Raw genomic sequence first — 22653 nt, forward strand, 5'->3', positions numbered from 1 at the left:
TCGTGTGTTCTTTTATAACAACAAAATAGAGTTGTCTCCTCTAGTTGAAGGAGTACTGAGACTAAAAAGTATTATTATTGACCTTGACACCTGGACGAGAAATTTCACATTCAAATCGAGCAGATTGTTTTTCTTTAACCTCAAGGTCAGTTAGGGGTTTCAGGAACTCCACACGAATAGCTGTAAGAGAAGAAAAAATTTTTAGTAGAGGAAAATCTACAGTAGAGAAGAAAAAAATTGCTGACATTTATGATATTATTATTAGTCATAGACATTAGTACATAGCTTTTATAGCATCTAGATATTTTGTAGAAAATTAAATTACTCACGTTCTACATTGAGAAAACATGATGTCTTAAAATCCTTAGCATCACAGCTATATGTTTTTGCATCGTCCAGTGTGCAGCCACGGATGATGAGTTTTCTGACCCTGCCATCAGAAATTATATCATACTTCTTTGATTTATGAATTTCTTCTCCATTTTTGAACCATTTAACTTTTGCGTTTTCCCTGGAAACTTCACATTCCAGTGTTGCAGTGGCCTCCTCTTCAACAGTCTGGTCCTCAAGTGGTTTAGTAAATTCAACAGGGGGTTCTAAAAGAAGACAGATTTTTTTGATAGAAAAAGATCTAAATTACAGCCAGTCTTCTGCTTGTACAGAACAGTCCTATGCTATTTACTAATTTTCCTTGACTGAATAATCAAAAAGGCTCCTGTGTGTCTCTGCTTAAGGTTTTGTTAACAGGCATGGTTTTGTTTATTCTGTTAATTTCCTCATTTTAAGCCTATTGTAAGATTAGACTGAATGATATCCTTATCCATGGGGATTTTACTTACAAATCATCACAAAGCCTTGCAAATCAGTTTCTTTAGCTAAACCATACCCATGTCATCTCAGTGACTCTAAAATTACACTCTGACCTTAGAGAATTTTTTTTCAAGTTTTTCCTTGAGTTACTGGATTAGTGTGCCCCCTTTTTTTATTTCTTAATGGTACATAGCTTGCAAGTGTACAAGTGGCTATACAGACAATGTTATGTCACTTGACTGATGGTACAGGTATGCTCTTATAGGCTTCTGGATATTCCAAAGAACAGAAAAAGCCACCAGGAGCCATAAAGGTCAGTATTTGTGGGTCCTCTGGAGGCCAATTGATTATTCAAGACTGTCATAAAGCCCTAGAAGTCCTAATGAACTAGTTCATCTCCCACAACTTATACATTTTCAGTAATTTCCCCTTTCTTCAGCTCTTCTGTGAAGCACAGAGATTTTAACTAGGTGGTTTTTTTAATCAGGAAAGTTACCTACCAGTCCAATATCAAATGTATGGTCCTCCTAATTTGATATATGGTGTATATTAACATCCTACTCTAGGGTGAATAATGAATGGCCCATTAATACTGATTATGGTTTAACTAAAATGACTGACTTACCTTTCACAAAAAGATTTGCTTGAGTTCTGAAATCTTTTGCTGTCAGTGATACCTCTCCTGCATCTGTTAATTTGACGTCTCTCAGAACAAGGGTGTGAACTCTCCCTTCAGCACGTGTCACAACCTTAAAAAGTACATAAAACCCCTTTGTGATTATCTACAACAAATATTTAGGAAATATTTCATGAAATAGCATTGCTGGTTTTTATCTGTGGAGCTTGGTTGTCCATTTTTATATGAAATTCTGATACTTTCCTCTGGTATATACTAGATGTAGCTCAATCCTCAGTGCTTTGAGGATTTTGAGTCTGACTTGAGATCGTGCCTATTTTGAACAGATAAAAAAATTATCAAATCTATGGGAAAAAGTTGGTATTACTGCTGGCTACATCTAAAGTAAAAACTTATAGAGATATAAAGAGGTTTGGCACCTCCCCACACACACACTCTTCTGGAAGTGCAATTCTGACTTTACATTCTGCCTAAATGATTAATTTTTGTGCAGAAACTACTTTTTAGTAATGACTTTGTATTGGGCTACTTCTACAAAAACATCCCTTTTCTCTAGGAGTGGACCTGGGGGTCCTGGGGGATTCAAGGGCACATCCTGATTGCAGCCATCAAGAGGACTGCTACTTATTCATGCTGAAAATTTTAACATAGCTCTTGAATAATTCTTTTTATCTATTTTCGGAGAAGTATGTGATTAGGTAGTAGATAGTGCTTTAGAAAAATAAAGACAAAAATCAAGCTTCTGCTAAGGAACAAGGATAAAATATTGAGTTGCTATTGAGAAGGCAGTCCCTTTTGTTTCAGAGGGAAGGAAGGAACAAAGAGGCTGTCCTTCCTCCCAAATGGTCACTGTGCCCCTGAAAATTATCTCTAGTGAGTATTCATCTGAAAGAGAGACTGAGATAAAGCCCAGTATACATTTGACTAAGATAAATAGCAAAGATAAACAAAGAAGTCACTTCAGTCAATAAAGGTTATATGTGTGCAGCTGAAAAGGTTTGAATTAGCAACAGCTAAAATGAAACACTTCTACAATTAGATTGATTCTTGAAGACAGTTGTAAATATGTTTCAAGAGAGTATTTTAAATAGGTAGAAAGCGATGCATTAAGTAAACATATGGTTTACTCTCAATTTCTTCTTGATAAAATCTTAACTGAAGCCAAATGACAGTTTTGACTGCCCAGGTAAACTGAATGAAAATCTCTATTTTTTTTCATGTAATTAAAATGATAGCTCAGACAGATAGGACCAAAATAATGTTCCATCATACAGAATATGGAACATTAAGTATTTTTCTTGCTAGGCAGTAATAACTATCAATCCTGTGTGCTGATCAGTGGTTTTTCACATTTTTATTCTGAAACTCAGAAATAATTACCTTGATTTATTTCATGCCTGATCTACTGAGTTTCAACTTTGTTTATCTACCCTTAAGTGCGCTAATAGGGTCCCCATCATCACGTTCTGTTTTTCTTTTCCTATTTTTATATTCTATTTCTTTTATGAAATACTTTTTATTTATGCAAATTTGGTGAAGCTTAGAATGATCTGTCAAAACCTGAGAATAATATTTTAAAATTTGTATTTAAAAGGAAAAAGAAAATCTACACCAAAGCATTATTAACAGTATTATTACAGGTTCTGAAACTTTGCTAGGTCATGTAATGCCTTGAAAGTTTGCTTTGTGTGAGGTTTCCAAATTCTATTTTCATTTGCTTTGTTTTCTTTAGGCCTAGTATGTAAAAAGGAAGTCTTAAACCCAGTAATAATCCTTTACATTTCTTAATGTATTTATTTATGTTTCTTTATTTATTGCCCTTACCACTAATTTTAAATACTAAATTGATTGCATTCCAGGCTGCTCAGATCTCAGAGTTAAGAGCCAGCACTTGATGAAGGCTTAAAAATAGCTAGTGAGAAGTGCTTGACAAGCAAATCTGCCCAGAGAGTTATCTGGAGAGCCAGAACAAATGCCTGAAATGGAATTTGAATCCTCTTAATCCCCTTATATGCAGAATTGGACTGCAACTCAGCATTTGGGAGGAAAAAAAGCTTTTCCTGATAGCACCTTTCAAAATCCTCTCACTGTAATCACAAAGTAACCCAAGAAAAAATTACTCAGTATCCCTGTGGCTGAGTCTCCAACAGAATCAGACATAAAAATCACTGTTATAACGATTGATAATTTGGAACCTTAGTTTCCCTTTCTCTAACAAATACTTGTAGTATTCCAGAATACTGGAATTTCTGGGAAAAAATTGCTATATCTGATGTAGTGAGGATTTACCCTTTGGCACAGTAGCAGTACAATATTGCTGTATCTTAGTACTTCTGATGGCAGAAAATAAATAAGAAATAAAGAAGGGGAAGAGACTTGAAAGAGAAGAAGGAGGAGGAAACATGAGGAAAAATAAAGTTTAGTTTCTTTACCTTATCACTGGGCTCCAATTTCTTTCCTTGCAGGAACCACTCTACTGGGATTCCCTCATAAGAGAGTTCGCAATCGAAGGTTGCTGATTCCCCAGCTGTCACTGTTACATCCTTGAGGGGTCTCAGCAAGCCAATTACTCGAGCTTGGTAAGGAGAAGACATAATTTTCAGATTAGTCACTTCTACCCAAAAGAGAGCTGCTGCTGCCCTATGTACTAATCTCCATGGTGGCTTCCCTCAAGAGAGACAGACATCGCTATGCTGCTCTTTAAATTCCCTAAATAGAAGAGGCCACCCTGGGTTCTTAGGGGAGGGCTGGTCACCTACAATTTCCTATTTGCAGAGCGTGTTTCTTTAAATTGAACAAGGTCAGCAAGAAAGTTGCTGTGCATCTGTCTCCCTGCCAAGCCTTGCATGCCTGTTGCTAGATAAGGCATGTGTTTTCCAAAATAGCGAGGGCTAGGATTGGAGTGGGAAACAAGTGGTCTTCAACCGTGTAGTCTGTCCCTGTCCATCAAGCTCTTAACCCTATCCCCAGATATCACTGTTATCCTATCCTCTCCAGCTAACATGATACTTTCACGCAGTAAAGCCTTTGATTGCAATACTTTGATTTCATAACAGCATATGATGCCAGACCATGAAGCAGCCTTCAAGGCCATCTCCTGATTTTTACTTCTCCTATACAAATAAGTTATAAACAAGGTTAAAAAACATATAGGACATTTCTAAACTGAAAAATTAAGATGATTTGAGTAACTAATCCTTGAGTTGCTATACTTGAAAGGATAGCTGCGGATGCAATACACTACAGAGGTTTTCCACCCATTCCCAAGAGGCAATGAGTACCATGTTTTCACTTTATCAATTTCAGTTTAAAAGACACTTACGTTTCACTCGAAGGTGAGCACCAGACTTGGCATTTGCTGCTTGGAAATCTACTCCACCAGCTTGATCTAAGCGCACATTGTAGAGGGTAAGGAAGTGCTTTTTGCCTTCTTCCTTGATTTCACATTCCTGCAAAGATAGAATTGAAACAATTTTTTTGTACTCCTCACCACAAGAGTCCCTACTTTTCCTCATACCAAGCATTTGTTTTCTCCTTTTCCATTCACAAACTTAGGCCCACTTCCATATAAAATACACCTTAAAAACATTCATTCATAGGCCCTTCCTTTCAAAGTCTCTTCCTAATACAGTCTGCTTCCTCTTTGAAAGAAAGAGCAAGAGGCACCACATTTGTGTGCTAATTAACTAGCCAATATAATAACATGTAGATCAGTCAGACTGTTACATCAAGGAATTGCCAAATTATTGCCAGTTGTGATTGTATTGTTTCTTTATTTTCCAGATCCTTCCAGCAAGGAATTAGGAATATTTGATTAAGGTCTATACCATTTGATACTAATTTTAACTGTCACAGAAACAAAAAAGAGTATGAAAATGTGATTTACATCTATTTAAACCAAACATAACTCAAAAACTAAAGGTAAATGCAGGCAATACAGAGTTTCTATTTTTAAATGCCATTATGTTTAAGTGAATGATACAAGTGCAATGATACATTGCACTTTGGATACGTGATTTTTAGGGACTAGCAATAGAGAATATACCTATTTATGTAAAATAATTTATGGTTTTTTATATAACATTTTGGACTAAGTTTGTACTACATTTTAAAAGTTATGAATGAAAAAACACAGTATTTTTATTAAAGTGACCCTTATTGAAAGCATAAAGAAATTGCTTTCAGTTTCTGAAGCCACTCTCTCCCTTGCACCCTAGCTCCCTGCAAATTTTTGAGACACACATAAAAAACATCCTGAAATATTTGCTTACGGCTGATTCAGTAAGGGGTTCTCCTTTTAGCTTCCAGTTCCCATGGATCCCTTCCTCGGAGATTTCAATATCGAAACGGGCAGTCTCTGTCTCGATCACCTCCACACTGTATAGTGGTCGTACAACCTCAATATCCCGGTCTGCAGGAAAAAAAGTGATTGACTCCCTCAGTGCCTAGCAGATCCCACAAGGTCTCTACTACAGAGCAGCCCACTAAAATCACCATACCTTCAATATTGAGTTTAGCAGAGGTTTGATCAGTACCACAGTCACAAGTGTACTGTCCAATGTCTTTCTTCAAAGCTTTCTTGAGAATAAGGATTCTCTTTTTACCATCAGCCTTAATAACAACATTCTTTGATGCAGTAATTGGATTGCCATCCTTCATCCATTTCACTGGGGCATCTGCTTTGCTGATTTCACATTGTAAGATTACTTCATCTTTCTCTACGGCAGTGTAATCCTGCAGCTTCCCGGTGAAGTAAGGGTCTCCCTCTGCACCCAAAATTTAAGATGGTTCAGTTTGAAGTTTTAGTCTTTCAAAAAAACCCCAATTAGTTACTACCATAAAATACATTTTTTATTTACGTCTTGCAAGAAGGATTAAATATAGTCCTTATAAAATATTTCACAGGTCTGGTTCAAGAAAAAAAACAATAAACATCTAAAAAAAATTTCTTTTGATGCTCTAGGAGTTTCAGAGCACTGTTTAAGTTATCTAATAACTAACTTTGCAACAGTTGCATGAAATTTTAAAGTTATTTTAATCATCCTTAGTGAATAAGAAAACAGAGACCCTAAGAAGAAAAACAAATTGTAAAATTTTCAAAATCACCATGTAGATTTAGGCCAACCCCAAGACTTTCTGATTGTCATTTTGTATGAATAAGTCTCTTCTGACAATATACATTAGGTAAATTCTTTTGGGTATTCTTACCAAGGACAGTGAGTTTAGCTTCTGAGGATTTGCCCATAGCTTCTACTTTAATCTGAGAAGTGTCATCAATAGTAAGATCTTTGATTGCGAGTGTATGGAATTTGCCATCATCTGTCATTGAAACCACTTTGCTGGTATGTAATCGTTGGTCATTCTTGAACCAGATAACAGAGATATTTTCATGGGAGAGTTCCACAGTGAACTCTGCAGTTTCTCGTTCCTTTTTGGTTACATCCTTGAGAGGAGTAATGAATTTCAGGTGGATACCTATAACAAAGTAACATTTCATTAACAATAACATTATCAATAAAATCTATTCAAGTACTATGATGCAAAACTTTCCTGGGAAGGCAAAGTCTAACAAACCTTCAATAATTAGCTTGGCACTTGTTCTTTTATCTTCAGCTTCAAATGTATATTTAACTTCATCCTCAAAGGCAACAGATTTAATAATCAGAGCATGCTTTGTTCCATCTGAAACAATTTCAAATCTTTCATCAGGAGTGATCTCTTCTGTTCCTTTCAACCAGCGGAAAGTCTTGGGTTCTCTGGACACCTCACATTCAAACTTAGCTTCATCCTTCTCAAAGACCTTCACATCACTTAGTGGAGTGATAAAGATGAGAGGTAATTCTGAAATCAAAGAAGAGATCTTTCACATCAGAGATAGGTTCATATAGAACTTTCTGATGCTAGATTTGTTTTAATGCCCTGAAACACACGTGGAAATATTGGCCAAATGCAGACTGTACCTTTCACTTTCAGATTAGCAGCACTTTTAGCATTAGCAGCTTGGAAAGACACTTCTCCAGTCATATCAAGGTTGCAGTTATGAAGGACAAGAATATGTTTCTTCCCATCTTCAATGATTTCACAGTCCTGGTGATAAAAAAACACACACACACACCCCAAATATGAATATTTTAGGAAACCACCAAAAAAGCATTATTATTAAATATGGTTTTCTACTGTAAATTATGGTCCAAAAATAAAGAAGGGAGCTTACAGGTGAAGGTGTTAGGGTTTCTCCCTTTAGCTTCCATATAGGATGGACATCAGGCTCAGAAATTTCAATTTCAAAGCGTGCTGTTTCACCAACAAATACTTCCACCCCATACAATGGACGCTCCACTTTAATTATGCGAGCTAAAATAAAAATTTAAAAAAAAATCAAAACAGTTCACATCTGTTTAGTCACAAACTCCATACCATAAAAATGTAATATTGGAAAGGATCTCAACTCTCTCCCTATTCCTTCAATGCTATGATCAATATGTGTTTATCTAACCTGTTTTCAAAAAGCTGCAAGTTTGGGCAGGCTACAGCATCCTTCACTAATATGTCTGAAAATTTAGTTATTTTTAGTAAGAATATTTTTCCTAATAACTAACCAAGCTATCTGTTCAGTGAACTAAACTAACTGGTTTTTTTCCTGACTGTAAATTGACATAGAGACTAACATATCATCACTGTCTTTACAAAAGCCATTTATATATCCTCAGATACACTGTCTCTAGTAAATACTTTTAATAGTTGTAAATCTAATTATTTCAGCTATTCATTGTGACAGCATGCTTTCTATGGGCACATTTTTGGTCTTTCACTCGAGAGAGTGTCTGTCTGTCTACAGTATTTTACAAAGGTTTCAGTACTTTCATTTAGCCAAGACAAGATAACTTACATTCAACACCGATATTAGCGCTTGTCTTGTCGGTTCCACAGTCACACTCATAAACACCCTTATCACTCTCTGCAGCCTTCTTGATCTTCAGGATACGGCGCAAGCCATCCGTTTTTATGGAAATTCTGTTGGAAGCTACAAGTTCTTCACCATTTTTGTACCATTTTACTGGCACATCTTTGCTAAGTTCACACTCCAGAGTAATATCATCTTTCTCTACAGCACTGTAGTCTTGTAACTTCACAGTGAAATATGGATCGGCCTCTAAAAAAGGCACAGTAGATATGTAAATTAGTAATATGATTTTACTAAAACATCAATATTTTGTCCCTTTCTACTTATAAAAATTGTTAATTCGTATCATATAGCATACTTCAAATTATTTATGCATTACCTAAGACTTTGAGGTTGGCTTGTGTGTTCATGTCCTTGACTACGGCCTTTATTTCAGAAATATCATCAAGTGTTACTTCTCTCATTTCTAGTTTGTGAACTTTGCCTTCTGAAGTAATAAAAACTGTTCTGCTTGTATGAAGTCTCTTGTCATTTTTGTACCATTTCACTGGCATGTCTTCATGAGAAAGCTCAAACTGAAAGTGAGCTGTTTCCCCTTCTTTCACTGTTTGATCCTGTAGAGGTGATATGAACTTCAGCCTCACACCTGTAAAGTAGACACATAAATACCATCAGAAAAAAGATTAATGTAGTTCTAAAAGATATATTCTTTATCCATTTTTTATTCTTTTGTTCGTAAGAAACTTGCCTTCCACAAACAGTCTCGCTGTGCTCTTCTTGCCATCCACTTCAGCAGTGTACTCTCCCTCATCATCAAACTGTGAATCATTGATAACAAGAATATGCTTCTTTCCATCTGCAATGATGTCAAATTTTTCTCCAATCTTGAGTATATCAGTGCCCTTAGACCATATAACATTGGCTTCTCTCGTAAGGACACACTCAAATCTTGCTTGGCGCTTCTCAGGAACAGTAACATCTTTTAGGGGCACAGCAAAGTCCAATTCAATTTCTAGAAGCAAAACATAACACATCATTTGTAACGTGCTCCACATGAACTCTGTTTAAGCTGGGATCATACTCCATGGTGCATCATACCTTTGACTGTCAGGATAGCTGTAGTAACAGCATTAAGTGCCTGATAAAGGACTTCACCAGCTTGCTCTAACTTGACTTTGTGTAAGGTTAGGAAGCGTTTTCCTCCTTCAGCTTTGATTTCACATGTCTAGAGAGATGAAAGAGCTTGGTAAATACATTGCCAATGCCTTACTGCTACGCTTTTTAAGAAAAGATTTTATAAACATTTTATATGCAGTAAAGAGTCAGGGAGAAAGACTGAAATTGCTTTTCTAGGAAAGTTAACACTTTTAGTCAATAATTTAAAAATTGAGTACATTTGTTCAGTATTTCACATTTCTTTAGAATGCCAGAATAGTTCCTACAATGTAGGTAGGATATTTCTATTATTGTCTGAATTATGTGTTGAAATCCCTTAAGTAAATGAAGGTTTTCAAAACTTAGCTTTTATGGCATATAATCCTTACTTAGAGAACCAGTGTTTTTTTTAATCAACATAAGGCTTAGCCTTTCCACGTTCTGGACTTGAGTAGCAACGACACATCTTGCCATAAAGACTCAAGAAACATGTTCACAGTGTTTAATTTAAATAAATCGTGGTTTAAAATTCAAGGATGCTTACAGGTGAAGGTCTCAGGATTTCTCCTTTCAGCTTCCATTCACCAGGAATATCATCCTCAGATATTTCTGTATCAAAGTTTGCTGTTTCTTTCTCATAAACTGTAACATCCTCTAATGGCTTCAGAAGTTCAACTTCACGTTCTAGAATGCACAAATAAACGCATATATAATTAGGTCAAGTTTTGATAGAGTTTTATAATTATTCAGGTTACCTTTTTTGTTTATTTAGACATTTTTCAACATTGGCCTATGAGCTGATTAAATAAAATTAAAAAAAAAAAGATTTCTTACCACCAAGGGTCAGTTTAGCTGGGTATCTGCGACCTTCAACTTCCACTGAATATTCTCCAACATCAGCAGGGCCAGCATTCTTGATTTTCAGGAAAATTTTATTTCCTTCTTTCAAGATTTCTGTCTTGTCAGTGGGTTCAGCAGGAATTTCCTCATCTCCTTTAAACCACTTAATGTTTGGTGTATCCTTGACAATGTCACAGCTGAAAGTAGCTGTTCCTTTTGGTTTAACATGCTGGTCTCTTATGGGTTTTACTAACCAGTCCCTTATAACCTCTGCATGACAAAAAGTTACATAGGAATACAGCTTAGTAGACTTTTACAAAAAATATATGTGTCATAAAAAGAAGAAAGAGAACTAACAGATTTTGTATTACAACAAGCCTTTAATAGCTGTAAAAATCTTATCTGTCCATTTATATTGTAATACTACAAGAAGAACTTTTCCTGATTTTAAAACAGCCCAAATATCCTAGAGAAAAAAGAGAGTATGTTTTTGATTGCTTACCTACTACCTTAACACAAGATGAGCATGACAGTTCAGAGTCTTCCACAGTAACAGTGTAAGTGCCAGCATCAGCATCATCTGAATCAGCGACCGTGAGAGAATGGGACAAACCAATAACACCCAGAGCAAACTTCCCAGGCTTGGCTATGATGATCCTACCATCCTTTCTCCAGACCACATTTCTTTCTTTGTTAAGCTCACACGTCAAGTACAGTGGCTGGCCTTTAATGACAGTGGTTTCTTCTTCAAGTGTTTTCACAAACCGCACTGGGAGTTCTGTGGGAAACACATTATTTTGAATTGTTCACTTATATACAGAACATGTGATGCAAAAATACCTTATATAATAATATGTGCGGTGAATGACAGAAACAAAAGGATGCATCTACCAACTACTGTAAAATTACAAAGCACCAGTTCTTCTAGTTAGAGGAGTAGCTAGCCTAAATTATTGATAAATTTCAAACAGGAAATACCTTCAACAATGAGTTTGGCCGTAGAGGTCTTCTCTTTGTTCCCCAGTCGTAATACACAAGTATATTCACCAGCATCAGACAGCTGGACATCAATAATATGCAGCTTCCTATCTTTGCCATCAGCAATAAACTTGTGTTTTGGGCTCTCTCGGATGTTACTTCCATCTTTCATCCAGCTTGTAATTGCAGTGGATGGTGAAATAAGGACTTCAAAGATTGCAGAAGACCCAACAGACTCAGCTTCTTTTAGCACAATATCTTTCATCTCCTTGACAAACTTCAGTGGTACAGCCTTAAGTTGGTAAGTGAATGGAGGCTCTTCAGGAGGTTTTTCACCACCACTGCCTGGCCTGAGTTTCCTTCTTTCTGCATCTGCTGGTGAAGGTGTCTTCTTGGCTGTAATTCAGATTCAGAAATGAATAAACTAATCCTGATTCACTGCTTTTGGTTGTAGGTTGGGCTGATTTTGGTTGGGGTAGATTTAACCTTCACAGAAGCTAATAAGGGGTTGTATTTTGGATTTGTGTTGAAAGCAGTGTTGATAATATAGAGATGTTTTTGTTATTGCTGAGCACACTTGTGCAGAGTCAAGGTCTTTTCTGCTTCTCATTCTGCCCCACCAGTGAGTAGGCTGGGAGTGCACGAGAAGTTGGGATGAGACACAGCCAGGAAAGCTAATCTCAGCTGACCAAAGAGATATCCCATACCATATGGTGTCATGCTCAGTATATAAAGTTGGGGTGAAGAAGGAGGAAGGGGGGACATTCAGAGTTATGATATTTGCCCTTCAAGTGAAGGAGCCCTGCTGTCCTGAATATGGGTGAACACCTACCTGCCCATGGGAAGTGGTGAATGAATTCCTTGTTTTGCTTTGTTTGTGTGTGCAGTTTTTGCTTTGCCAGTTAAACTGTCTTTATCCCAACCCACAAGTTTTCTCACTTTGACCCTTCTGATTCTCTCCCCCATTGCACTGTAGGGGAACGAGTGAGTGGCTGTGTGGGGCTTGATTGCCAGCTGGGGTTAAACCATTATAGTCCTTTTCAGTGCCCAGCGAGGGGGTTGAAGGTCTGGAGATAACAGATTTGATTGGAATGGGTTAGATTGAATTTAAATCTGTTAGTGCTGTTTAGCTATTAATCAGCAGGCTCCTGTGCTTGCCATGGAGCTTGCTTGCCTGACCATATTGTGAGAGTCTAATGCTTGCTAGCTCCTGCTTTTTGCTCTCGTAGTGCTGCTGTAGTGCTGCAGTGCTGACCATGCCACTCTGCTGTGCCTGGGAATGACTTGATAACAGGCACTGTGATGTGCCTGGGCTGAGCAATGGCCTGGTCATCGCTGCTGTTTGTGTGTGCTGCTGTGCTGGACAGTGCTCCAGTGCAAACTCAAGGCAAAGGGACTGTGACCTGTGGATGAGTCCACAGTGGAGCAAATATCGCCCTGCAGCCTGTGAAGGACCCCATGCTGGAGCAGGTGGATGCCTATAGGCAGCTGTGACCCCAAGAGAATCTTACACTGGAGCAGGACTGGTGATCCTTGTGGGGGCACCACATGAAGAGCTGCAGCCTATGGGAAATATTCACATTGGAGAAATCAGTGGAGCGCTGTCTCCCGTGGAAGGGATCCCACACTGAGGCAGGGAAACAGAGGTTCCCCTGCAGCCCATGGTGTGGACCATGGTGAGGCAGGCTGTCCCCCTGCAGCTCATGGGGTCTGATGGTGGAGATTGTAATTACTATAGTAGGAATCCCATGTTGCTAGCTGGACTAGGAGCAATGAGAAGAGTTCATTGCAATGTTAAATCCTGTAATCTGGCCCAAAAGGACCAGGGCTGAAAATTTTAATGTTAATGATTCATGAGGTTGTATTGAATAGTGTGGGACCTGAAAATGATGTAAATGGTATAGAATAAGGGGTGGATAATGTGCTAGTTTGGGCTGTGGGAGAGTTAGTTTTATTCACAGTAGCTTGTATGGGGCTGCACTTCGAACTTCTGCTGAAAACAGTGGGAATGAGTGGCTGTGTGGTACTGGGTTGCCAGCTGGGGTAAAGCCATGACAAGGTTTGTAGTATCCTACCTTTGACTGGACTGATACCCTTCGGAGCTTCCTCTTTTGGTGGCTTGGCCTCTGAAGTAGAACAGCAAGGAATGCAGTTAAATAAAGATACTTACTAAGACAAGCATTTATTTTACATATCAGATTTCTTCTTCCTTTAGTTATCCTATATGTACAAAGGGAAGAAGATATAAACATATGTATATATGTTTATATATGAACTTATACTGTCTATATCTCAATGGTAAGTTCAATATCTTGAAACATGGGAAGCAGTAAGGACTAAGAGGCAGCTTAGAAACTCCTAACTCCTCTATGTATTGTCCTGGCCCTTCTTTTGTAAAATTTTGCCATTCCTTGATACTAGATTTAAGATTAGGCCCTTGATCAATACCCACCTGTCAGCCAAAATAGTTCAAGGACCTATTAAAATTATATGTTGGGGTTTTTTTCAGAAAAATCAAACACTTTTACTAATGAAGACAACAGAAATACAAGCTGTGTAAATTAAGTACCTTTCAGGACAATGTGGTACTTTGACAAGTGAGGGATGTTCTGTAACCTAATTTGTGATGAATCATCTCAGATTTTGAAAATATTACCCACGCTATGCTGCTTCTCATTATCTTTTTGTGAAAGGGAATATAAAAATACTTTTAATCGGAGAATGATATGAATGAAATGCAGGACAGATTTTAGTGCAGTGGATGGAAAAATGAATACTATAAAAAATGAGTGAGTTTTTCTGAGAAGATAATGGTGGACAAATGATTTATATGGTCTTATAAAAGTGTAAGACTAAGACAATAAACAATAATCACACAGATGTATGTACAGACAGGTAAGACAAGTATATCAAGAGTGGCTGAATGCCAAGACAGCCAGCTGACAGACTATGATGGAATTGTGAATGGTGTTACGAAAACATCACAATGGCAAGTGGTATTTTCCTGAAGCAAATAGTACAAGCATGTCGTGGAAGAATTCGGCATCAGTCTTCCTCACCTCTCTTTGCATGAGACTTTGCAGGAACATCCAGAACTTCACATGATTGTCCAGGTGCATCCAAATCCCTGTTTTCACTTGAAAGTCTAGTGGCCTGCTCAATCAGATGAGCAGGTTCTGATTTCTGGTATTCTTTCTCTCCTGCTTTCTTGGGAGTTATCTTACCTATACTTGAGGAGTAAGTAACTTCTTCATTTGCATGTATTCCTTTGCCTGATGGTAATTTGTCTGAAAGCTTTCCCTTCTCTTTTGTCATGGTACCAGTTGTGCTTTCCCCAATGCCATGTTTAGCTGATGTTTTTTCATCTGCTGTACCTTCTGTAGATTTCATTTCTTCAATTTTATCTTTTCTGTTTTTGTGAACTAGAGCCTCCTTATGTTCAACTTGCTGAAATTGTTTTTTATCTTGACTCCCTGGTGGCTGAATAGCAATGTTCTCTTCTGTCTCAGATCTGTCAACTACTTCATCTTTGTCTCTCTTTTCATTTTGTCCTGTGAAAGCTTCACTTTTGATCTCTTCTGCTGTAAACAGTGTATCAAATTCTTTTTCCACAGGCAGCTTTTCAGGGACATTTGATTTTCTAATTTTGTCTTTTTTTATGTGAGTGCTGAAGATAGTTTTCTCCCCCTTCTCTGGTATAATCCTTTTGCCTGTTTTTTTATCACTTAGCAGTGCTTTCTCAGTCAACAATTGTCCTGAACCCTCCTCATAATGAATGTCTTCTTTCTCTGTAGAATGTTTTTCTCTTACTTTCCTTTCTACTACTTCTGGCTTAAGAATAGATGGTTTAAAGACTATGGGAGGTTTTTCTCTGGAAACCTCCTCATTGTCAATGAAGTGTTCTAGGTCAACATCTTTTCTCAATGCTGGTTCAGCCTCCTCAGATAGATCTAAGGAATGTAGTTCTGGTGGTGTAGAGTCCAGTTTCTTACCTTTCTCACAATCTGGAATATCTTCCATTTTCTTTGCTTCTTTGTTAAAAATCTTATCTATAGAAATTTCAGCTACTGTGCTACCAGATTTATTAATCCATTGAGTTTTACTTGGTATGCCATGCTCCTTCATGGATTCTCCAAGAGGAACTTCAGATATCTCTAGAGTAAAACCTCCTCCCTCATTTTCATTTCTAAGCAGAGGAGTTTCAACTATTCCTGCCTCTATGATATCCTGTACAAATAAAGTTTTATCCTTAATGTGAAATTCTTCAGGTTGCAAACTTATTTTTGATTTTTTCTCTTTTCCTAAAAGTCCTTTCCGGTCCCTGGGCTGATAAGTTTTTTTGGGTTTGGGTACATAAGTTGACTCCATTTCTCCTTTTCCATGCTCAAGAATCTCTCCTTCATGAAGAACACTAGACTTTTCAGAGTCTTTCTCTACAGCACCTTCCCTATGAACAAGTAATTTTATTTCATCCTCTTTTTCTTCACCAGAATCTCTTTCCACAGGTTCAGATGATATAGGAATCAATTTCAGTTCCTCCTCAGGTAGTGATAGTTCATCCTTTGTACAAATAACATGATCTATTTTGGCTTCCAATTTCTCATCTGTAGGAGTAGTCTTTCTCGAAACTACAGGTGCCATTTCTGCTTCCTCTTCTTCAGAGGCCAGGATGAAATACTTAAGAGCCACTTTCTCCTGCTCATCTCTCTTTGACTTCAGTATTTCATCAGCTGTTTCCAGTGAGATTTTGTACTCAAGTGGCTCTATTGTCTGAACTGTCTCCTTAGGACTTACTTTCTCTTTTACATGTAAGTGTTTTTCAACCAAAATCTTCTTTAACACAATTGACTCAGGCTTTTCTTGTTCCACTGGGGGCATTTTACCTCTGTGCTTTAGTACAGATGGTGCATCAGGTTTTTCTGAAGCTACAAAGGTTTCACAGGCAATTTAGAGAGTTAAAATCCATAAGAATAAGGATCAAGAACAATATTTTTAAGATTTTAAGACAAATTTTCCAGCTATACCTGAAATAAAATTAACACAAACACTTTTTCTCCACACAACAGAAAATTTCCAACATAATCACAAAAGAAAACAATGGCACACATGAACAGAAGACCTGTTAGTATTGTCTCACCACTATTAGTATTGTCTCATTAAATTACCAACTTAAATCCAGTCCAGGTTAAAAGTAGCAGAAAATAACAGCTATCTGGCCACTGATGAAAAATGGGTTAATTATGCCACTGCAGGCCTGGCTACATCACCACATCAATGGCCAAGAGACATTCATGACTAGGTTTCTCAACTACCCAGGATCTGTAACATGAGGTCCTTCGAACAGTGGGCAAGCAGAATGTACATAATTTCTGCTGGCAGACCACAGGTTCAGAGTGTTTCAGAGGGACTGGAATCTTCACAGTTTGTTTTGGTTTTTTTTTTCACAGCAGGCTATGATCCGAAGTCCTAAGCATATCAGATGAAAGTAGCAATACTCTACTTCTTCAACACCACTGCCAGTTTTCCTCAGGACTTCAATGACAAGTAAACTAAACAGCACAGTGATTGTTTAGAAACGTGTAACTTCCCTTTTTCTTCACAGAAAATACAAGATGCAATTCAAAGACAGACATCAGGACATAAACAACATCAAGGAATCAACAGAAGACACAAATTTCATTGTAGGACAACAAATCAAGATAGACACATCACCATCCAGAAAAAAGAACATAGATTCATCGCCACAGTATATCAGAGACATTTTTAGATTAGATGACAGTACCTATAGTAATAAGATCCTTGAATAGGGCCTCAAATCTTCCAGTAATGAATAAGTTATTGTATAGCTCTTCATTTTTTTTTTTATCCTGAAGGTATTTAGGTATCTCAGAGAGAAAAACCTTACAAATAGCATAGAATAAACATAAATACCTGCTTTCTTTCCAACAACTGGGGTTGTCACTGGAGCAGTAACAGCAGGTGCTGGTTCTGCAGTTGGTTTTGGAGATTTTAGAGCTGTAGGGAAGAAAAAAAGAGTTCTTGCTTTAATACATTGTTTTGTTTTAATACATTATTTTGTTTGAAGTTTGATGTTCTTTAAAATGTTTTGTAGACAGAAAGTTCCAGTCTTATTAATATCAAAGGCATTTGTTTAATGCGAAGACACTTTTAGTATTCAGCTGCACAGGGTCCTGAGCCATCTTGTCTAGCCAGTGCTTTTGCCAAAAAGAGTTTGGACCAGATTACCCTTGATGTCCCTTCCAACCTGGTATTCTATGATTTTATGAATGTCCTTCCAGCCAGAAATCTCAAAACAGAAAAAGCTTCATCAATATTCACGATTAAAGAATTCTTACCTACTGCAGGTTTAGGTTCAGGCTCAGGAGGTGGCACAATTGCTTGCTTAGCTTCTGTCATTTCAAACACAGAAATTACAAGTAGGTTAATTTACATGTTTTTTAATCACATTGAACATTGAAAGTTAGGAACAACAACTGAGAGAGATAAATGAAGACAGATTTTATTAGTTTATATTTTATTTGGCCGAAAAGCAAGAAATTAACTTGAGATGAACTCTTGGAATGCAAGATACAATGGAAAAAAAAGATGAATTTTTCAAGCACTGAAGAATTAAAGACAACAAGAAATCCAAAAGAATGCAAAATGGTTAATCTTGACACAGTAGTTATGGGCAGACTGGATGACAGCAATGCATTATGTTAATACAGCATGATATTCAGCACTGAATATAATTTAGTTGCTGCAATAAGGAAAGAGAGCAACACACGTCTGTACCTTTCGATGGTTCAGGTACATGTTTCTCCTCTTTTTTTATGGCAGGTATCTCAGTTTTCTTCTTAGGAACTTCTGGGACTTTAAAATAATATTTTAATTTTTTAAGATATAGTGAAACATCTTGAATCCCCACATATAGTAACCTCCAATGCATTTAAAACTTTCATTGTTTTCACACATAAAATGTTCATAGGGTTTAGGAATATGTATTTCTTAGAGTGAGATTTGAATAAATTTGAAACAACAAATGAGGAAAGAGACAAGTATTTGTAAAAGTTACATAAAAGAATGCTTGGATTAAGTGTTTTATTGTAGTTACATTTTTATGAGTATTATAAAATATTTGTAAAGTTCTTTTCTGTAAACAATGAAGATTGAGAAACAATCCCAACATGTAGAATTCTGACCCAAATGTGAACGCCAAATTTGGTTGTGCTTTCAGCTCAGCTTTAACTTACATAATTAGATCAATGCAAGGCATCGTTTAAAATCTCACTTTTATTCCTGAATTTAAGAGAATCCCACTTAATAGTGGGATTTTTTTTTTTAATTATAATTTACCAAATAGATTTCAGTGCAATCTAGTACCTTCAGGTTTCTTAATTTTTTCTACTGGTGTAGGTACTGGTTTAACTTCTGGTTTAGGCTCTTTTTCTGGTTTCGGTTCTTCCTCTTCAGGTTTCTTTTTAAGAACTTTGAAAGAAAAAAATTTCAGTTTTTAAAGCACAGTCAAACAAAGAATAAGACAGTGAACTAGAAAAGATTAAATGTATATTATCAACCATAAAGAAACAGGAAAGTAAAATATATAGTTCAATACAAATGCAAGATTTTTGTAACTATTCGAAAGTCTTTTAAAATATAATTCAGCTAGGGCAAAAAGAAGGTTTTATTAAGAGCAGTCAATCTGAGAGGAAAGATGTCAATGTTAGTTGTCTACAATGGAATAAAATTTCTTATAATGTCATATTTATTCACATATTTAAATGATGTATTACTATATGTAATTATGAATTAATAACTGCAGTTAAAGATGATTTTTAGGGAAAAATGCAGGAATATTATTAAACTTCTCTCAAATCTCCATCTGGGATATCTAATCAGACTGAAATAACTGATGACTGAGGGATCTGAAAAATGGCATTTCTATATTTTATTATGTTCTATGAAATTTGAAGGTTGGTTGCAAGGTACACAGGCACAAATCATCTGTCTGTGGTATTTCAAAGAGAACTGGAATTAGTGCTTATTCTTCTAAGCAATAGTTGAGCACAAAGGGATTCAGAATGCCCCAGACTTTGCAGGAAAGTGGATTGGTGTCCAATAGTGCCAGAGGGTTCTGTGATCTGTGCAGTACTTCTATGAAAACCATAAAACAGAGTACAGAGGTTACATATGTAACTTTAATAACATTTACACTGTCACTGTCCAGAGGCTGAAGACAGTGGAAAACTCTCATCTCTAGTGTAGACTTTAAAGAGAAAAGGGAAACAAAAGAGTTATAGGGAACTAGATTTTCAGTTTTCTGCTCTGTTTTCATTACTGATCCTTTAGATCTAAGAGCCTTTCTGGCTATCCTCACTTTATCCCTGCAACTACAAAAGCTTTTCCCAAGAAAAAGTTATCAGATAGTATTTGATCATGTAATTTTCCATACCACACACATAAAGCAATTCTACTTAGGCGAACATGCTGAACAAGGTTAATATGCTGGGTTTTTCACAACAGAGCCAAGTTACTATACCTCTTTTCAAAACAACTTCTTCTTTTGGTGGAGGAGTAACCTCAGGAATTACTTTGCGAGGTTTCTTTACAAGTCCAGGCACTTAAAAGAATATTGTTCCAGATTTTATTATAGTTCATAACATTAATAAGAGCTAACCAAAAACAAGCCTGTCCAAACATACAAATCAAATGCTGGCTCACTACTAAATATTAAAAACAAAGGTAAAACTGCTGATATGGAAGTCAATAGTTATACTTTCTGTATTATTTGCTTACAGCTTGCATCTAAGCGCATACGTAAGAGAAAGTTTTCATACAAAACAACAGAAAAGAAGTATGGTTCAAGAAAACTATAAAGGTTATGTATTCAAAAAGAGTTATCATAGTAGCATTTTTATTTCCTTTCCTCTTTCATTACAGGTTTATGTAACATATCTATTCATCTGAGCTGACTGCCTGTGATGTTCATATAGATCCAGTTTAATTTCTAAATTTGGAACAGCATTAAGAAGAGACGTTCACTGTTTAGCTGATTAGTTGATCTTAAACTCCTGTACCTATGAATAATATAAAGGAGTACTTGTAAAGTGGCTTGCTCAATACATTATTCCTTTCCATCTCTGGAAAGTGCCCTCTTCCAAAAATAACTTACATTTCAGAAAAATAATAAACTAGATATGTTGGGAAAATACTCTATATATTTAAACAGTATTTTATATTTTATTTCTCCCTAAGCAGAAAACCAAAAGAAGCATCCACACAAGTTATGAAACTCATAGAAACTCTCTCACTCTATGATTCTGTCTATCTCATCTCAAACATTGCATAACAAGAGATTAAACTGGACATAAATAGAACACAAACATATACAGCCAAGACAGCACTGCACTCTTGAGCATAATTTAACATAGACAGTTTTTTGATATATGAGCAAATTAAAGAAAAAGATACTAAGAATTACAACTTTGGACCCATGAGAGGCTAATTTAAATAAGATCCTTATATTAGCTAGGTACCTTTAGCAGGTGGGGGTTCCAATTTCGGAGGCTCACCAGGTTTTGCAGTCACAGCTTTCTTCCTTGATTCAGGAGCTTTAAAGAAAATGATGTGAATTTTACAACACACATAATTAGATTAAAAAAAGAAAAGAGCTTTCTAAAAAATCCAAACAACTGATTAATACTATCGATGTAACTGTTTAGAAAAAGTCAGATGGTCTGTAGGAAGCACAGTTGATTTGAAACCCATGTTCATATAGTAGCACCAGCAAATTATTGCTGGGGATTCTTTTCATTTGTAAGAACACGTTAAAGAGAGAAGAATTATGTTAAGGATAGAAGGACGCATTAACTTGGTTAAGATTGTTTTAATGAATTGGTTTTTTTCCTGTGACTTTTGAAAAGAATCCATGTAAACTGACTTGGCATAACACATGAAATATAATGAGAGACTGAGCATTAGTAAGGCACACCACTAGAGTGATAGTAAATTAGAAAAGAAGAAAATAAAGACATAAAATGATAAGTTTAAAAGCACGCTTTTCAAGATACATCAGTATAGTTTTAAAAGATCATATGCTTGAGTTTCCACTGTTATTTGTGGCTTCAGATGATTATACCTTTAAGTAGATCTTTTGCCAGTTTAATATCTTCTGTTGGTTGAGCAGGTGGTGGTGGTTTTCGCTTTTCAGGGACCTTCTTTTCAGGTTGCAGCACTTTAAATAACATTAGGTAGATTTAGAATAAATATACTACGATGGTAGTTATGAGAAGAGTAAAATACAAACCCAAAGACCACTATTTTCCATTTCCAGTGAAACCAGTGAAAAAATGTCATTGAATTAAATGGGAGCATGAAAGAGCCTAAGGTTATTGCTTCGTAGCATGCACACAGTACAATTATCCAAGCTGACTTAAAAAAGCATGTCAATAACATGAGAACAAAGGTGAAAACCAAATTATGAGAAGAAAATCTTGTGGATCAGAATGAAAGTGAAAGCATTTAAAATAATCTTTAAGTTGTACTTAGAATTAAATGATCAGAAACAATTTGCAAATTTTATCAACAAAGGAAAATACACAAAGCCCTACAACATACAGACATATGAAGAATGACAGAATGAAGAATGACAAAATGAAGGATGCACAGTGATGAAAGAAAGGTATCTGGCAGCCTCTAGGGGAGTACTTTGTATACCTTCCACTGGTAAAGTTTCTTCAACTTCTACAACTGGAATTTCTTCTGCTTCTTCAAGCTCAGTCTCCTTTATGATTTCATATTCTTTAAAGAATATTGACAGCTGGTGTAAGTGTTCAATTATAAGATTGTTTCACATGAACAATTATATTGATATAACTACAAAGAAAGCTACTCCAAAAGACACAGACAAATACACATTAGCAAAAATAATCACTCAGTATCTGTGACCTTTGCGGTAAATGCAAGATTTTGAGAAACTATTCTCTTTCTAAGAATGAATCTGGGTTACATGAAGAATAGTATTTTTTATGTATGCAGTATAAACTAAACATTAAATTTGTGGATGAGATGTAATAGGAAAGAATAAAAACTTCAGCGCTCTCAAATAATTTCAGATTACAAATATTAGGTTTGAGAGATTCCAATTTAGAGAGTCAATTTACTATTGACTTAAAAAAAGACATAATTTTTTAGGGATATCCTGTGCAGGAGCACATACTATAATTCCAAAAAAGAAAATATAATAGTAGATACAAGAAATATTGACTATTTACTATCTAAAATAGTAAATGAACAATTTATAAACATCACAATGGGGAAAAAAGGAAAA

General features: G+C 36.2%; 2 protein-coding genes across 2 annotated transcripts in view; both read right to left on the reverse strand.

Moving 5' to 3' along the window:
• Positions 1–17879, reverse strand: part of TTN (titin) — a 106816-nt gene extending 88937 nt beyond the window's left edge. Inside the window, exons 1-22 of the mRNA XM_027896710.1 lie at positions 17681–17879; positions 17256–17339; positions 13400–13450; positions 11325–11720; positions 10849–11124; positions 10341–10616; positions 10051–10190; positions 9450–9576; positions 9100–9363; positions 8731–8997; positions 8337–8600; positions 7662–7801; positions 7408–7534; positions 7022–7288; positions 6656–6922; positions 5947–6213; positions 5719–5858; positions 4770–4896; positions 3880–4022; positions 1436–1559; positions 330–596; positions 83–180 (exon numbers count right to left, since the gene is read on the reverse strand). Of these exons, the coding sequence (XP_027752511.1) occupies positions 83–180; positions 330–596; positions 1436–1559; positions 3880–4022; positions 4770–4896; positions 5719–5858; positions 5947–6213; positions 6656–6922; positions 7022–7288; positions 7408–7534; positions 7662–7801; positions 8337–8600; positions 8731–8997; positions 9100–9363; positions 9450–9576; positions 10051–10190; positions 10341–10616; positions 10849–11124; positions 11325–11720; positions 13400–13450; positions 17256–17339; positions 17681–17741 (4173 nt within the window). The 5' untranslated portion in view covers positions 17742–17879. The remainder of the gene's footprint in view (positions 1–82; positions 181–329; positions 597–1435; positions 1560–3879; positions 4023–4769; positions 4897–5718; positions 5859–5946; positions 6214–6655; positions 6923–7021; positions 7289–7407; positions 7535–7661; positions 7802–8336; positions 8601–8730; positions 8998–9099; positions 9364–9449; positions 9577–10050; positions 10191–10340; positions 10617–10848; positions 11125–11324; positions 11721–13399; positions 13451–17255; positions 17340–17680) is intronic.
• A 181-nt stretch (positions 17880–18060) lies between these two features.
• Positions 18061–22143, reverse strand: LOC114064044 (titin-like; the record flags this gene model as incomplete). Its single annotated transcript, XM_027896719.1, has 6 exons — positions 18061–18197; positions 18708–18812; positions 19864–19944; positions 20861–20935; positions 21463–21558; positions 22041–22143. Coding segments are annotated over 6 exons (597 nt in total), but the record flags the coding sequence as incomplete, so codon positions are not given.
• Positions 22144–22653: the final 510 nt, after the last annotated feature.

Source organism: Empidonax traillii, unplaced genomic scaffold (assembly GCF_003031625.1).
Source record: "Empidonax traillii isolate 1590-97213 ecotype Southwest subspecies unplaced genomic scaffold, ASM303162v1 scaffold513:size879593, whole genome shotgun sequence".
NCBI lineage: Eukaryota > Metazoa > Chordata > Aves > Passeriformes > Tyrannidae > Empidonax > Empidonax traillii.